This window comes from Centruroides vittatus, unplaced genomic scaffold (assembly GCF_030686945.1).
Source record: "Centruroides vittatus isolate TY-2023 unplaced genomic scaffold, ASM3068694v2 contig_2726, whole genome shotgun sequence".
Lineage (NCBI taxonomy): Eukaryota > Metazoa > Arthropoda > Arachnida > Scorpiones > Buthidae > Centruroides > Centruroides vittatus.
Genome location: NW_027121735.1, coordinates 346,770 through 365,120, shown reverse-complemented (window position 1 = coordinate 365,120; position 18,351 = coordinate 346,770). Strand labels below are relative to the sequence as shown.

General features: G+C 32.8%; 1 protein-coding gene across 1 annotated transcript in view; it reads right to left on the bottom strand.

Moving 5' to 3' along the window:
• LOC136971818 (xaa-Pro aminopeptidase 1-like) overlaps positions 1-4,734 on the bottom strand; it is a 53,959-nt gene extending 49,225 nt beyond the window's left edge. The window contains exon 1 of the mRNA XM_067266318.1: positions 4,620-4,734. Within this exon, the coding sequence (XP_067122419.1) occupies positions 4,620-4,659 (40 nt within the window). The 5' untranslated portion in view covers positions 4,660-4,734. The remainder of the gene's footprint in view (positions 1-4,619) is intronic.
• Positions 4,735-18,351: the final 13,617 nt, after the last annotated feature.

Sequence of the window (18,351 nt, the reverse complement as noted above, 5' to 3'; positions counted from 1 at the left end):
ATATAAAACACACACTACTCTCAGTAGACTGTTGTTATCGAGTGTATTCAAATTTAGTAGTAATTTTCGATTGCTAGAGAACATCAAGAATGTGGAAACGAGCAGGAAAGAAAGAAAGAAAAAATAATAAACAAGACGTTACGAAGCAAATACATCAAAGTTCTTTGTTGTAACTTATGAAACTACTAATCCATTTTATTACTATTTAACCTTAATACATTATTCAGAAGACAAACACGAGAAATAGAAGTAATACAGATTAATGCCGTGCTATATTATTCACTAATGAGGAAGTGGAAAGAATCTTTGTTTGACGTAAAAGTAGAGAAGGGAAAATATTAAATGACGTTAAACATTGCCTGTGTAAACATTAAACAAAACAAAGGATAAGTTTTGAAGTATCAAAACATTCTTGGGTCTCGTAATCGAGTACGACAGAATCCTACAAGCATCGTGTTGAGACATTAATCACTCCGGAGAGGAAAAACAAATCCGTTCGTTCCAACTTTAAATACCGGGATTTTAAGGGTCTTATCTGCAGTCTCGTTATCTGGAATACATGTAAAAATAGACGAGCGTGCACACTAGAAATCCTGGATATTAAAGTGATATGACTTAATAGACAATAGACACGTGAGGGAGATATTTTTGGCAAGTTAGTTATTCGCATCCTTCGGCTCAATGACGGTGCGAAGAGGTCGAGGAATTATCTAGATTTATATTTTTTCTTACTTATTTATTTATTTTTCCCCATTGTTTCGTAGTTAATCTTTCGAATCGGCAGCGATCGTAGAAAACGAGGGATTAAAGAGTGGTACAGAGGAAAAAAGTCGTTATTCGAAGGGAAATGACTGAAATGACGAGGGGGAGAGTGAAGATTTCTGTAATTAAACACTATTTAAATTAATTTTAACGCGAGAAAATCTTTAAAAAATGAAAATTTTCGCCCGTTTTTAAGTGAAAATAATAAAATATTGCTATACATACGAGTCAAAATATGTATGTATGAGCGCTATATAAAGGGTTCTACGCCGTTGAACCTTATCCGCATCAACTTTGGCACGAATATTTTTTGACACCGTAGAAAAAATACTGAGGGGTCTCCTCTAAAGCCCACTATCTCTTAACTTTAGCCGGAGCAATTTATTATTTGTGTTTTTCAACCTCATTAATCCCCTGCCCACTTAAAACCCGATCTTACCAATCCCCCCACCCACTTAAAGCCTGAACAACACCAGACACGCGGAACTATCTTAAACTCCTTAAAACAATACTGAAAGTACAACCATCCTTTATTACTGGCACATTATAGCTTCATGGGGCCCAGGCAAATTTAAATTAGGAGGCCCCAAGTACAGTGTCGACTTCAGACACTTAATTTTTTTGGAGGAAATATTTTAAGATTGGTATGGGGTCCCAAGCAATTGCCTAACGCTCCCCTACGCACCCAAAAACGCCCTCGAAATCCCTGCACACGCGGCTAGTTATTAATAAATACAAAGTTTACAAAACTTCAGCGAAGAAAATTCGATTTGGATTACGAAAAATATTCATTTATCGCTTTAATATTTGCCATTTTTAAACTTTTAAGTTTAACGCTTTAAAATGCTATTAAATGACACGAAAATGTCACCTCCCCTTCTTCCTTTAGTTATTCAAATTTTGAACTGATCGATTTTTTTCCCTTCCTTACTTCTACTCGATAATTCTTATACTTTAACTTAACATTATAATCAAATTACATAAAGTTGAAATTATTAGCATTTCTGGCATCCGATGGCTTGGCATTTACCTAACTAGCAGCAGGGCATCACACGTAGAAGAGGACACACAAAAAAAGGTAAAAAAATTCATCACGTGTTAGAAAGAAATTGTGATAAATCGTGTCCAATGTCCAATTTTATTTTATTTTTTTGACATTTGGCAGAAACTTTTGCTTTAATATAACAAAAAACAATAATAATAATAATAATTCTGAACAGGCCTTAAAGCATCTATTTGCTGAGGCCTCACACTTAAGTAGCTCAGTAAAAAAAAGACCTTATAATGGGTATATAATGTAATTTCTAACGCTATTTTGTTTATTTTTCTAAATATAATTTAACGCTGGAATGAGGCCTTCTCCGCTTGTATTTAAAAATTTATATTGTCGATACACTTACGAAAGTTAAAATAAACGAGTGATTAACACAAGTTAATCGAATTATTTGTAAATAGGAGAGGCCAATGGGGCTTTTTGACTCAGATCTTTGCGGGGCCTCAAAAACATTTATTACAAATTAATCTTTCTCTAAGGAAACCCCTTTTATTTATATCAATTTTTTTAAAATTTAGAATGTATAATGCAATCTTTTAAATACTGTTTTGTTTGTTTTAATATAATAAAGGCCTCAGAAACGTATATTGAAATGGGCCTCTAGTTTTAAAAATTTATATTGATATTTCAAAGCCCACATTAACTAAATCAATCTTTAGTGGTTAGTATAATCAATTTAATTCTGAATAAGACACATCACAAGGCCCGAAAAAATTCGGGCCTCAAAAACACGTGTTACAAACGATGCATTTCTCGTATATTAAGATCTTTTAGGCCTTTTTTATTTTTAAACAAATTTAATTATTTAAAACGTATAATACAAACTTTAACGCTGTTTTAAACTACACTGGGCCCTCAATTTAAACAGGGAACAGTTTAATAAGACATTAAATTATTGTCAATTATATAAATTAACAGCGATTAATGCGTATGTTACAATACACCCGAGTGACTTTTATGTTTTTCCAAGTATCCGGCTACAGCATCCTGTTACACGTCTAGAAATATATCAATCAGCTGAAATCAAAAGTCGACAATATGGCTAATTTTCTTTGATTAGAAAAGACGAAATGCATTACTACGAATGGAGAAGAGAAGATAATAAATCAAATTTACTGTTCTATGTTAGTAAATAATTAAAATCACGATAAATTTATAAGTGGAAACAGGAGCCAAATTTAAGTAACGAGCTAAACACAGGCAGCAGCGTGTTACGACGTTACGAGGAGCCTCGACGACAGTTTATTTGGTAAAAGAGAAAAGGCCTCTTGTGTGTTGTAGCGTAGGGCCTGATATATGTTGTAGCGCGGGGCATACATCAAATTTAAATCCGGCTCCGACTGGAAATGACATAAAGTTCAACACGAATAAGTAAAATAATTGTATAGCAGACAAATGGGAATAGGGGGAAAACATTCGATTATGAAAGCCAATTACTCAATCCTTCCGGAAAAAAAACCCTCGGCATCAAAATTAATCATTATTGATAAAACACATTCGAGAAATTCCATTATAATTCGCATCTTCTTATCGAAGGAAGCATCCCCCCTTCACCCCTCCACCACAATTCGAATTGACATTTATAACTCTTACAGTTCATAAATCCAATCAAGTAGTAATAACATTCAGTAAAGAATTTGATTAAAATTTGAACCCATCAAGATAAAGAATGATGTGTTACATTTAACAAAATCAACAGCATTGGCATAATTCCAAAATAAGCCTTTCCAGTTAAGACTGTGTTCTCTAGTGTTTGACAGACGGGGCGTTGGCGGTATCAAAAATAAAAGTACAAAAGAAAAAAATCAGCAAGATCAGTTGGCATTTACGAAAAAACTAAAGGCTTTCATGTAAATCTATCTTCCATTTTACAAAGAATAATAGAAAGAGAGAGGAGGGCAAGGGAGTGAACCGTGGTATCACTTACTACTTCACCCCCTCGCCAAGCAATTAAGTATTATTTAAGGAATCGAACGGGTCGTAAGCAATAAAAATTTAATAACATATCGAAATAATTGCCTCATTATTTGACAGATGGAGCCAATGTATAAATTACTCGAGGGCAGTATCGAATTTTGCAACGGCTTCACGTGATCGGCTCTATGCAAAACGGTTCCGGATCCGGTGGAATAAGTTCGGAGCGAAGGGGAGAATCTCTGGTAATGTTTTAAAGGAGGAGCCACGATCGAAATTGATCATAATTAATTAAATAAAAGAATAGAAGAATGGAAAGAAGACCGGATACAAGAAGTGAAAGTTGAAAAATCTTCCAGTGCTAACGTCATTAAAGACCTTGGTTCCAGCTGACTCGTTGGATCTTTTTATGGCAGTATAAACAATTTAATTAAATTGCCCATATACAAACATAACGATATTTCACTTTCTTTCTCCATTGTTTATGTATTGTTCCCTTATACAACTCACACACGATAATTATTCTGTAAAGTTTACACAGTCAACGCGTGCTCCATACTAAAATTACGCTTAAAAAACCATAAATTTAACGCTTACTTTCACAGTTTTTTTTAAAAAAATATATACATATATCACCCATTAACAGAATAATAATGCGTACAATAAATTAAAATTTACAATTATTAAGTGAATAATGTAGAAAATAAACGTACACCGTACGCTAAATCGCGGGTATATAAACGTCATTACGATACGACGAATTAAAGTAAAGGGAAAATGACAATTAATAATTACGCTAAATCAAATTGTATAGTAATATGTGACGTTTTTTACCCGTTATAACGTCGATTTATAACCGTAATATTTATTAAATCGAAGCATTACTCACCGGTTAATACTATAGTAGTGACTGTGACGAGAGACAGCATCTTACTCTAACCACACCAACCCGAAACACTGACTCCCTCAACTTTCGGAGGATGGTTATCCACAAACTAACCGGATTTCCGGTCACCGTTCGTCAACGTGAACTTTTTTTCGGTAACTCATTCCTTATAATGTGATCATTTCGGGAGTGAATTTTTATTCTTCCCATTTTTTTATTTTTTATTTTAACTTTTTTTCTAATTTTTCCTTTTGTTAATCCTGAAAGGAAGTATTTATATAAGGATTACGTATCAAAATAATTTTAAATGATATTTCTATTAATAAATAATGTTTGTTTTTCATTTTTTTTTACAATTTTATCTATTGTATTTTGTTTTTCTTTGAAGTTTTACCCATTTTTAATATTAATTTCTGAGATTTCAACAGATTTTTATTTAACTTTATGAAATTTCACCCGAATTTAATCATTTTCTCACACATTTTACATATTTTCACTTTTACTTTTAGAGAAATTTCACCCCAATTGATCCATTTAACTGTAAACAATAGTGATTTAACCCACTTGAAGTGTGTTATTTAAATCATTCTTTCACCCAAAATTTTATTTATTTATTTATTTATTTCATACCCCAAAGAAATTATTTAATAATTTAATAATTTCTTACACACAAAAAAAAATTATATTTAAAAAGTTACAATTAACAGAATGAATAATTTAATTATAAGCTATTAGATGGGAAATTTGTAGAAAATTTCTAGAAATTAATTAGATAATTTTTTTCTCCTCTGATTATTTTTACTGTTACTTCATATTTTTTCTCTCTCTCCCTTGATCTATACACTGTAGTAATTCAGTTTGTTGAATGTATTTTTTCTTCTTTTTTTTTATAAATTATTATTCTTTTCTTTAATTTCTAATGATACAATTTTATGGATAAAAGAAGAAGAAGAAGAAGAAGAGGAAGGAGAGAATATATTCAATTAAATTTTAATTCAGGAAAAAAATATAAGGGGAGGAAATTCTGTAATCATAAACAGTAATATCTAAATCAAATTTAACTAAGGATGAGATCTTTTAAAGGAAATTTTACTGTTGTTTTTGTTTTTAATTTCGTGTAATTTGCATGACAAATAATGAAAATAGCACATCTGGGCATAATTAGCATAAAAAAGGAATCAGAAAACAATGCAGTAAATGAGAGAGAGGAAGAGGGAGAGATATGTTGATGCATTTATAAACATCCAGATACATTTTTTTCCACTTGAAAAAAATCCATTTTAAGCAATAAAACATGCAAGAAAACAATAAAAACGAATTACCCACCCCCTAATTTATTTGTATTATCATAAATTATTCAATTAATTAAATTGTAAAGAAAAAAAAAGTCAGGCGCGCAAATTAATTATTTTTACCCGTAAATTAAGCGCCTATAAAAATATAATTGATCGAATTTTATAGTGTATTAAATATGTGTTGAAGCAGAACCCATAAAATCTAATACAGTAACTTTATATTCTTGCAGTTATATATCTTGTCACACGTATTGATTAGATGCAATTCGGGAGTAGAAGGGCTCGACGGTTAGAAAAATTTGCTTCAATTTATCTTTAAGTAAAATGATGAGTCAAATGTCTTCTCCCTTAATTGTCTCTCATTATGTCCATTTTAATTTCTATATTCGGTGAAGAGGAGCAATGAAAAATTATTGTTGTCAGAATATCAACATTAAAATATATCGAGTAATCAGATAGAGAATAGGAGAAACTTCCTAACACCAGTAGAAACTAAGTATAAAGTGGAATTCTTCTTACTATACTTACTAAACTATACTTTCTTTATACACAGTTTCTACTATACTTCCTATACATAGTTTCTACTATGCTTCTTATACATAGTTTCTACTATACTTCCTACACATAGTTTCTACTATACTCTATTAGTACTAGTAAAAATAATATTAATTTATAAGGATAGGGCCTCTACGTTTTCTCGTGAAGGGAAAAATCTCTAGCTCCTCCCCTGTCGACATTCCTGTAGAGGGAAGGCCCTCTCACAAAGGGCTGTTTATAGAGGCTCAAACACATATCCCATTCATTTCTTACTCTTTAAGACAAACACTAGAGCCTTTCGTTGGGGCCTCACTTTATATGGGCCTCAAAAACATTAAAAAATCATTCATCCGACTACATTTCTCGTGTAAAATAAACCTTATTTTTATCAAATTTAATCACTTAAAAAAGTAAATAGGGCTTGAAAGGATAAGCAGACTAGGCCTTTCGTCGTCTCCGAAAGGCCCTTATTGAAGAAAGCTTAACTTACAATTTCTGGAGGATGGTATAAGATAAAGTAATCCGTAGAAGATAGGAAGTGACGTTTGTAGTAAGAAGATTAATCAGAAATTACAGATTAAAACTTAAAAGATATTATTTTTGTATTTGGTTTCAGAAAAGAAATTTCAAATGTTTTAATCTCTTCCGAACAGTTTATACAAGTCCCTATTTAATTCCTTATTTATTATTTAATATATTTTATGTTACGCTTAACTTACATTTTACGGTGTTTAACAATCAATATATTTTACGTCGCGTCTAATACTCTGTTTATTTAACATTATATATTTAAATCCCAACCATTTAAATTTCCATTTTCAGTCATTTGAAATATCAAAATTATGAAAACTTAACTTTAGAAATCCTCATTATACATCTGCTTTTATAATTACGTTCTACAGGATGACCAAAAAGTCACCGAACACATAATTTACAGTGTCATTTGTAACACGAGTGCACAGTGACTATAGTCTCGTTTACTCACTCGTTTTCATTGTAAACAGGATAATAGTCACAGTGTGCACTTGCATTGTATCGTTTAACACGGGTGCACAGTGACTATAGTTTTATTTACTAACATAGGTTGATCAAAATGGGTGATTACACGAGACTAAGTCACTAAATCTGTAAAATTATATAGTATAGGTGCAAAGATTCATTTTAATCACTCGATGTTCATAAATAGAATTATAGTCAGTGTGAATCAGCATTGTATCGTTTAACACGGAAACACAATGACTTTAATCCCATTTATTTAACGTCCAATACTTTTCATATTAATTTCTAACATAAATTATTGTGTAAATAAATGAACAGTGTTTTCCACCATATAAATAAATAAATATATTTAAAAAACATGTTTATATAAGCTATAAGTCAAACCTCTGAACGACGACCACATATAAAAAAAACATAGCTTTCGTTGGCAGGTTTGAGACTGGATTATCTACAAATATATGTACATAAATTAATTTTTAAGTAGCAAATTAATTATTCATCTTTATAAATGGATTTTTTCTAATTGAATAAAACAATAAAATGTTAAATCTTTCTGAGACGTGGACTGTCCTTAGATGTTTTATTGCTTTTTTACAGCAGCTTTCAAGAAATTCTTTGAGAAATTCTTTAAAATCTTTCAAGAAATCAGATAAGGAAAGATTTTCTACATTTTATGAAAAATTAGAAATTCTTTTTTTCCAGGTGTTTTTGATATTTTGAATAAGATTAAATGCAAATAAAAGTAAACCATATTTTATCTTTTGTGATTCTTTCTGGTTTCGAGTTTTATAAATGAATGAAACAATACTTTTGGATGTGAAATACAAATTAATTTTAACAATTTTTTTCAATATTGAACAAATATAATATTTAATGTAAATACGAAATAAGTTACAAATAAAAGCTTTATGTAGAGAGCTTTAGAGGCCTTTCACGGAGCCTCTATCTCTCTACAGAGCCTGACTACAGTGTTTTCTACCTCTGTACAGAGTCTCTACGGTGTTCTCTACCTTTTAATACCTCTACACAGTCTATCTTTCTTTACATCTCTAGGAGCTGTATCTTTCTACAGAGTCTCTACCTCTCTATCATCTCGTAAAGGCCCTAGTAAGCTGTTAGCTAATTAGGGCCTTTAAAGTATTTAATAAGGCAATAACTCAAGGTATCATGCTTCTAAACTTATTGTTATTTAATAGAAGAAAAGGGATTAGTATTGTAGCTTAAGGCCAATTCTAAAATCCACCTACAAAAAAATACAGCCAACCTCTAAACAACGGCCACTGACAGGAACATAAAAAGACATGGCAGTTAACTGTAGGTGGCCGTTGTTTGGAGGTTATTTTGTACCCACTTTTCTTCGAATAAATAAACAAGTTTCTGAAAAAATTGTCCTCTGTTTAGAGGTGACCGCTACACACATTTTAATTTTGTTAAGACATTTAGTTAATCGTAAATAAACATTAGATAAACACGTTTATAGCAATTAACACACGAAGAAACGTGGAAGAACACACCTTAGAAAAGAACTACGATATACAGGGGTGGTCCGATAATCAGAATTTACCATTTAAATATTTTAAACGAAGGGTTTTTATTCATCGAAACTAATCTATCTATGGTTAAAACACGAAGATATTTTTAGTTTCTATAGAATTTAAGCTTACCCCCCTCTTCTTCTACTTTAATAATAATAATAATAATAATAAAAGGTATGTAGAAGATGTGTAAAGGGTATGGAAAGGTATGTAAAGGGGTGTAGGTAGTACCTGTATTTTAAAATTTTTAATGTGTTTAATATTCACTATGGGGGTATTTAGCATTTTTTTTCCTATATAAGAGGGTGGAAGCACGGTCCTCCCAAAAAATTATGCAAATGTAATATTTATAATCCTACAATGGAGTAGCGAATAAAAAATTTATTATGCATTTCTTCCCGAGTTAGAAAAATAATATACGATTATTTAATTTGAACTTAACGATTAAAAATTTATGACGTTAAGTGCCTTTACTTTCCTTTCTATCCCCCTGTATACTTAATATTTACCCATTCAGATGCATTTGAAAAATTCCCATTTTCGTACGAAATTTAATTTTATTTCCTTTTTTTTATTTTTCTTTGTTTTATTAAACAAATGTTTTTGATATTTTCTAAGTGGAGTTAAAGTGGAAGAAAGGGGGAAGGGAGAAAAAAGAAATTTCTACCCGATTCGTCGTATAATGCGCACCCCCGTATTTTTTAAAAAAAATTATTCCTCTTATCTTATTTAAATATATTAAATATCTAAACGGATTAAACGGGTTTAAAAAAATGAGGTTTTTAAAACAATTTTTGCTCGATTTTATCGTATAATCCGCGTAAGAAGAACGTAAAGTAAAAAGGCTGGATAATAAATAGTATTAATAAAATTAGATTAACGAGTATAATTCCACAAATGAGACGGACATACACACGCACGCACGCACTGTAATTACGGAACAGTTTTAAAAATCATGACGAAGGTAGGAAAGAAAAAAAAAACAAAGAATTGGCAGCAAAAATTAATCCGGAATTTGTTATAATTAACAAAGATTAATAAGTGTAAAGTAATTTTTTTCTTCTGTTTCTATTGTACTTAATTTAAACTGAATTTTAATATAAAATGGCAAATTTTATTCTTTTTTTTTCCTATAGAATTTTAATTTCCAACAATCCCTACATTTTAGCTAATTATATTTTCTTTCTGCTGTTTTTTTGTGTGTGTGTATATATATATATATATTATATATGTGTGTGTGTGTGTGTGTGTGTGTGTGTGTGTGTGTGTATTAAGGAGGATTTATTATCCCTTTCTAATTATCTGAGTTAATTTGTTCTTTATAAAAAAATGGCCAAATGTTTCTTCTATCTAACTATTGTTATGGTCATTTCTAGTCTATTCTATCGTCTTATCTTTGTATCTGTCTTGTTGCGAACTATCTGTCACTGTAACTGTTATCGTTATTTTTTTCTTGATGCAATCCAAATATTCTTTTCCCCATTGTTTATTTCTTTCCTCTCGTATCTATCTATCAATTTTTACCATTAACACCATTATTTTTGTTATGGATTTCCGTCTGTAATATACTCTTAATGTCGTTACCAGAGAACTCTATTCCTCCTGTTCTTCTAACTTTTCCTTTTTGTTTTTTTTTTTTTTTTTACTAATCCCTGGTGTCTTCTGTGATGCGTTTATTAAAGAACCGTGTTGGATTTTAATAAATTATAAGCTCGATTATCCGTGCTAATGCTGGGGCGACAATGCACGGTTAACCGGAAACTTACGCTATACTTTATTGCGGAAGTAAGAGAGACTACCTTGGAGAGATTGATATACGACGAGAAGAATAAGAGGAATTTTTGACTAATGTATACTCTATTATCCGTGGTAATGGCGGGGAGACGTTGCACGGATTACCGAGAAACACCGACAATCCGAAGCACATATTACACAGTACTTGATTGTGAAAGTAAGAGAGTACCAAGGTAAATGATATACGACACGAGGGATAAGAGAACTTCATTTGTCTTGAAATTTTGACTAGTTTACTTCCTGCAAACACGGATAATCGAGAAATACGGATAATCCGAACACTCATGTATTTCATTGAGAAACTAACAGAAAAGTATTCTATATTTACACAATTACGAATAACAATGTAACTGACCTTAATCTTTAGAAATTAATACTTAACGACTCTAAAGTAGAATTTCTAAAGGTCCTAACCGAGATTCTCACGTTTAGAATATTTAAAGAAGATTTTTGTAGAATTTTAGTGAATTTTAGTGATGTACCTGGAAGTCAAGTGTTTTCACCCCTCTAGTAAGAAGTTATGGTCACTAATAGTGGTCTGAAGCACGTAAAAAATGAGTAATGACGTGCGAAGATCTAGCTGGTTCACCAATGTATACGAATACGCACGACTGCTTCATCGAGGATTTTGTTGGAGTGCGTTAATACTCATCTCCATCATTAGCAGCACGAATAATACGTAAACCGGATAATCGAGAGCATACTCTACTCTTCCTTGCTGATTTTTGATGTTCTCTTAATGGATTTATGAAGAAACCTCACTCACTTTCTCGTACTTTCAAGTATTCTTGCTGATTTTTATTTTCTTAATGGGTTTGTGAAGGAATTCACTCCCCTTTTTTGTACTTTCAAATGTTTCTGTTGTTATTTGATATTCTTTTAATGTGTCTGTGAAGGAACTTCACTAATACTTTCAAATATTTTTACTGTATTTTGTTGTTTTCTCAATGGATTTGTGAAGGAACCTCACTCATCTTCTTCGTGCTTAGTATCCTTGCTGATTTTTGGTATTCTCTGAATGGATTTGTGAAGGAACCACTCATTTTCGTGCTTACTATCCTTGCTGATTTTTGGTATTTTCTGAAGGGATTTGTGAAGGAACCACTCATCTTCGTGCTTAGTATCCTTGCTGATTTTTGGTATTCTCTGAATGGATTTGTGAAGGAACCACTCATTTTCGTGCTTACTATCCTTGCTGATTTTTGGTATTTTCTGAAGGGATTTGTGAAGGAACCACTCATCTTCGTGCTTAGTATCCTTGCTGATTTTTGGTATTCTCTGAATGGATTTGTGAAGGAACCACTCATTTTCGTGCTTACTATCCTTGCTGATTTTTGGTATTTTCTGAAGGGATTTGTGAAGGAACCACTCATCTTCGTGCTTAGTATCCTTGCTGATTTTTGGTATTCTCTGAATGGATTTGTGAAGGAACCACTCATTTTCGTGCTTACTATCCTTGCTGATTTTTGGTATTTTCTGAAGGGATTTGTGAAGGAACCACTCATCTTCGTGCTTAGTATCCTTGCTGATTTTTGGTATTCTCTGAATGGATTTGTGAAGGAACCACTCATTTTCGTGCTTACTATCCTTGCTGATTTTTGGTATTTTCTGAAGGGATTTGTGAAGGAACCACTCATCTTCGTGCTTAGTATCCTTGCTGATTTTTGGTATTCTCTGAATGGATTTGTGAAGGAACCACTCATTTTCGTGCTTACTATCCTTGCTGATTTTTGGTATTTTCTGAAGGGATTTGTGAAGGAACCACTCATCTTCGTGCTTAGTATCCTTGCTGATTTTTGGTATTCTCTGAATGGATTTGTGAAGGAACCACTCATTTTCGTGCTTACTATCCTTGCTGATTTTTGGTATTTTCTGAAGGGATTTGTGAAGGAACCACTCATCTTCGTGCTTAGTATCCTTGCTGATTTTTGGTATTCTCTGAATGGATTTGTGAAGGAACCACTCATTTTCGTGCTTACTATCCTTGCTGATTTTTGGTATTTTCTGAAGGGATTTGTGAAGGAACCACTCATCTTCATGCTTAGTATCCTTGCTGATTTTTGGTATTCTCTGAATGGATTTGTGAAGGAACCACTCATTTTCGTGCTTACTATCCTTGCTGATTTTTGGTATTTTCTGAAGGGATTTGTGAAGGAACCACTCATCTTCGTGCTTAGTATCCTTGCTGATTTTTGGTATTCTCTGAATGGATTTGTGAAGGAACTTCAATTGCCACGTCATACTGTTTACCGGTTTTAACTGATCGAGTTATTAATCTGAATGATTTTAATATATTTGATTGAACGCAACGATAACACTGAAATGAACAATATCAATTAATAGCTCCGTTATCTGTCTATTACACAATATTCTCTTTTAATTCGCACGAACTTCAAACGCCATTAAGAGAAGCGAAAATTGAAAACTGCTAAGATCACAATTCGCTAAATAGAACACTATTTAAAGCTTATATTCGTATTACGTTCATCCATCAACAGAAACCGAATCACAAGAGTTACTGCACCATTCCCCAATTGATATCATGGAGCAGCATAAACATCATTAAACAGAATAATGCCATTTACAAGGAGTATCCGAGTTATTGTACGCGTTTAAATAATATAATTTAAAATGTGATTATTACAAAATGTTGTACAATGTAACTTGGGCCCTACGAGGAAGAATATCTTAAATTTACCGCCACGTCACTTCCATCCCCATTAGTCGAAACTCACGTCACTCGTAATGGAAATTCCCCCTCAGAAAACGTACAGATTTAAATTCGATATATGCAGACGTCTGCTCCGTGTACAAATTTCGATTTAGTGCCGTCTCAGAAATTGAGTGTCTGGCGCTAAACCGAAGTATCGCAAACAATTTCGGTAAACTTCGTTACAATACACAATTCTCGTTGATACATTTATACATTCGATATAACGGAATCTTGATACAGTAACCACCCGGACATAACGAATAATTTTATTGGAACTCGATGTTTATGTATACAGCAAACTCTCGATTTAAGAGTTTAATAAATGGAGAATCGACTGTATTTATGGTGAATCAATCTAACTAACGCCATTTACAAAACCCCGATATAGCTTACCCCATACACTTGTAAACATCTACTTCACTAGTTTTGCGTTATATCGGGGTTTTATCGTACCGGTAGATAAAATGTGTAGTAGTCGACGTGATTCGCACTCCATATCATAGTTTCCAAGCTATTATTTCATCCCGTATCGTAAATTACTATGTTATATCGTCGTAATTTACGATACAGTGGTAGCAAAGATGCGTTATAAGCGATACCGACGTGAAAGGAATATTATTATGATAGCAAAAGAGCAACAGTATGAATAAACGCTCGACTGAATACTTTATTCCCGGATAGGAAAAATCAAACTACAAATATATTATTAAGTTAGCATAATTGAATTTTGCAATTTCTCTCTTTCATCGTATTGTATGGAAGGGAAAATGCAAACAATAGAAAACATCAAACACAGATAACGAAATACAAGAAAATTCATTAAATTTATCGTTTCTAAGTAAACAACATTTGAATTATTTTAAGGCTTTTCAATTTTTGTTTATCAACGAATACGAATAGAGGAAAAAAATAAAAAATAAAAAAAATATTTTAAAATAACTTTACATAAATCTTCGCTAAAATTCTGACAAGAGAATAAATAAATAAATAAAAAATTGTAATTTCGAGTAATTGAAGTGGTTTAAAAATATACTTATTCCCTATTTAATACAGGCATTTGGTAAATTGGTAAGTAGTCTCTGTAGAAATACAGATAATTATTCGATTTATAAATATGTAGGTGGCCCAAACCTCTACCCTATTACTCGACTATCGAAATTACACTTTTACGGATTACTCGTCGCCGTTTAACACTACAAGATAGGATTAAGGGCTTTTGGGCCACCCCGAAAAATAATCAATGTATAAAATATTTATGCTTTAACTTGAAGTAAAGAGAAAGAAAACACGAAGAAAATTTACTAATAAGCTCCAGGTTAAACGAATAAAAGTAATTTATTTAGGTTTTTAACCTGAAAGAAACATCGTTTCTGCCGTTATGATCATCAAGTTAATTAATTTTAATTAAAAGAATAAATTTTAAAAAGAGAGAGAGAGAGAGAGAGAGTTGAATTTTCTAACAAAGAAACGAATAAGTAAAAGAGAATAAATATTTCAACAAAAGGAATAAAAATATGTAACGTCGTATAAGGAAAATCAAACACTTTTATCAGTTTAATAACACAAAAGGTATTGCCAGAGGCAAAGCGTGCACGAGTAAATTATTAGTGAATTACGCGAGTAAAGGTATCAAATAAAACTTTACTGATATCTTCTTCATCATGTTAACTGATGTGTTCATTAATGAACAATTAACCGATGCCCGTCATCATCGTTTCGTATTGTTGCAAGCACCTGATGATACGGTGGTATCAGAAATAACTTGGCGTTTAAATTGAGAAATATTGGCTATCGAGGCCCTAAGGAGGCCCTAGGAGTGGAGTGTAAAAATGAGAAGCGGCTGTTCTAGAGTTTAACTTGAGAAATATTGGGAATCGAGGCCTATGAAGTAGCCTTTACTATTTTCATACTACGAGGCCCCACGCAGAAATGGTGTTCGAGGCTGTACGCGAGTATGGATTTTCGAGGCCTCTTTTATACAAATTTCGTATCGCTTGTTGTATAGAAACTGGCATCCTCGCTAGTGTTGGATTTCGAGTAGTGGACAAAATGAGTATTGATAAGCATATATTTAAGGCCCCTTAAGGAATAAGTGGCCGAGAGAATAGCACACCGTATACCGGTCGTGGGTTAGCGCCCCACCAACGGGCTGATCAGGTGGGGTTTCCTTTACGAATCTATCAAGTAAATAGTGCCCAGTTACTCATTGAAAGTCCTCCCGGGAGACACCCCCATGGCAGATCACCCACGTGTTGAGTTACCTTATTCCAATAATCTAGTTTTTAAACATAGTCTATATTTATACGTGTCTGAGGCCCTTCGAGATCCTAAGGATATGTTTGTACAATGCACAAAACCACCGCTATTCTTCGAAGGCCCATATAACGAGGCCTTAGGCTATAGTTTCGGGTTTAGGTTTATTTGGTTACTGCGATCTTCTGAGGCGGATGCTCCACGGGAGGACTTTCTACGGAAAGGCCCCTTTTTAAGTGTTACAAAATTGAAGAAAACCTGGAAAACTTTACGTGGCAACCCGAGGGTGAGAGTCGAACCCACGACAACTATCAATACCAGTCTTTGGTGGTTTTATCTACTCGGTGGGTTGTACTTTTTTCGTCTCCTGCCTTTCTGTCCCTGTTTACAATAAAACGAACGTAAAATTTCGACAGTTTGGAGTAAAAGGATATCGAAAAAATAACGTTAATCAATCAAAAAGCGAGTAGAGCAATAACTCTTTTATACTCTTGTGAATTTCGTAGACGATAAGTATACAGAAATCGAAGCGTATCTACAATTTTAAAAAACACGAATAGGAAAATTATCCGTTGTAGATACGTTTGTAATCCTATCTAAATGCATATCGCTCGAAAAACGAATTACTCCTACACAGCAACGAGAAAAGTGCAGAGTTGTAAAGAGATGGAGAGGAGAAGTCGAAGAAGAAGAAGGGGAAAAAATGGTAAAGAAGATATGGAAAACATGAAAATAAAGTCATTTTTTTCTGATGAAACTAAACTGAATTCTCACGGATTTCATATCGTGAAGGGTAAAAGTCGAGACCAGCAGCTGCTTCCAGTAGGTACCGAACATATTGAGAATTCACAAGACCAGATGATGCTAGTTTACAGCATCCTACAGACTTCTCTCTTACCTCAGCTTCACAACTTAATGCTTCTTTTTTCCCCCTCCAAGACATCGATGTTAATGAATAGAAGAGTATTAAGCTTGAAAAAAAATACATAAAATTATAATTTATTCGAAATATTTTCCGAGTAATCGCGTGTCCTCCCCCTCCACGTAAACTTTATTATTAAATTAACAATGGTTACGACGGGAAAAACCATCGAATTATATTAAAATTACTGTTTCTAGTATATCGATTAGAGAATATTCGTAGAGGAAATAAAGAATATGAGTCCTTTAAGGCATTCGTTCAATCAATTTTTCAATAAATTCCGAATTTATTCTTTCAGATTTCGGTTTTGCCTTTGTTCCTTCGTACTAAATTCACTTCGGGTTATGGCGGATCTCGTTCTTAATTCCTACTTATGACTGTTTATCAAGGCACTTCGTGACACTAAACACTCGTAATTATGCTTGTTTTTTTTTTTAAAAAAGAAATAATTTAAATAAATTTACAATAAGAGAAGATATTTTTAACACTACTTTCTCTCTAATTAGCAGCTGCAATAAAAGATGCTTATGCATTACAATAATCGCAAACTAAGTGCTCATTATTCACTGTACTTCGACCTTTATAATGTATTTTCCTTTGTACTTTACCTTGAAATCTGATGTTTCATACGTGTAATTTTATTTGAGGCCTTTTTTTTAAAAATTGGAATAAGGTCCTTGCTGCACAAGATCCTGCGGTTGTGCAGGGTAAAAATCACGTGGCTTAGAGGGCCTCGCGTTTAACAGGCCTCGCATTAAATAGATTTTGTTTTGATTGTCAATAATTTTTCAGGGATTTTCTCAATATTTGGGCCTAGAGCCCCACAGCACTGAATGTTGTGGTAAGGTTACAAGGTAGTAGAGTAAACTGCATACGACACCATCTTGCAAACTGACGTAACTGTCGGACGTAATTAGAAGGTTTTATTCGAATTGTACTTTAATTAATTAATTAAATGTCTTTAAATTTGTTTTCTTCCCTTTACTTTGCCTTCATTTGAGACCTTTCTCTTAAACTTTTTCTTTAATGCCTTCAATATAGCATACACGAATGTGACAACTTCCAAATTTTACAAGAATAAAGCCGAAATTCTCAAATATCAAGAGCACTAGCTCTTGATATTTGAGAATTTCGGCATCTATACGAGCTTATTATTGGACAAACGATGTAACATAAAAAACCATTTTCTTTCGGAATGCAAATAAATTATAGTTCCACGTCCGATAAACTAAAAAAAATCTGTTTATAATTTTCAATATCTCATTCTAAAACGGAGCATTCGTTGTATGGAGGAAGGCCACGGATAGTTATCTTTCTGAGGCCCCTTAAAGGCCGAATAGGTTAAACAAGCCTCTTATATCTCAAGGCCTCACTCCTGTATAAATGTAAAAACTAAGACGAATGGCACTCTGCGAAATAGGCTCCCTGAAAGGCCCCTCGATAGTCCAGGGAAAGGAGAGAGTTAAAAAAAAAAGGTCTAAATGTAAGAAGAATCCATTCTGAAGAAATTATTTACAATAGTATCAGTATAAACGTAATACATCCGTAAATTACAGCAATGAAAGCCCGGTTCGTATTTGTAAAATATATAACGTAGTTAAGAACACGTTCGAGCGGGCGTACAGACAGAAAGACGGACATATATTTGAGTTATGGAGCAAGTCATCATCACTACGGTTAGTCTTTT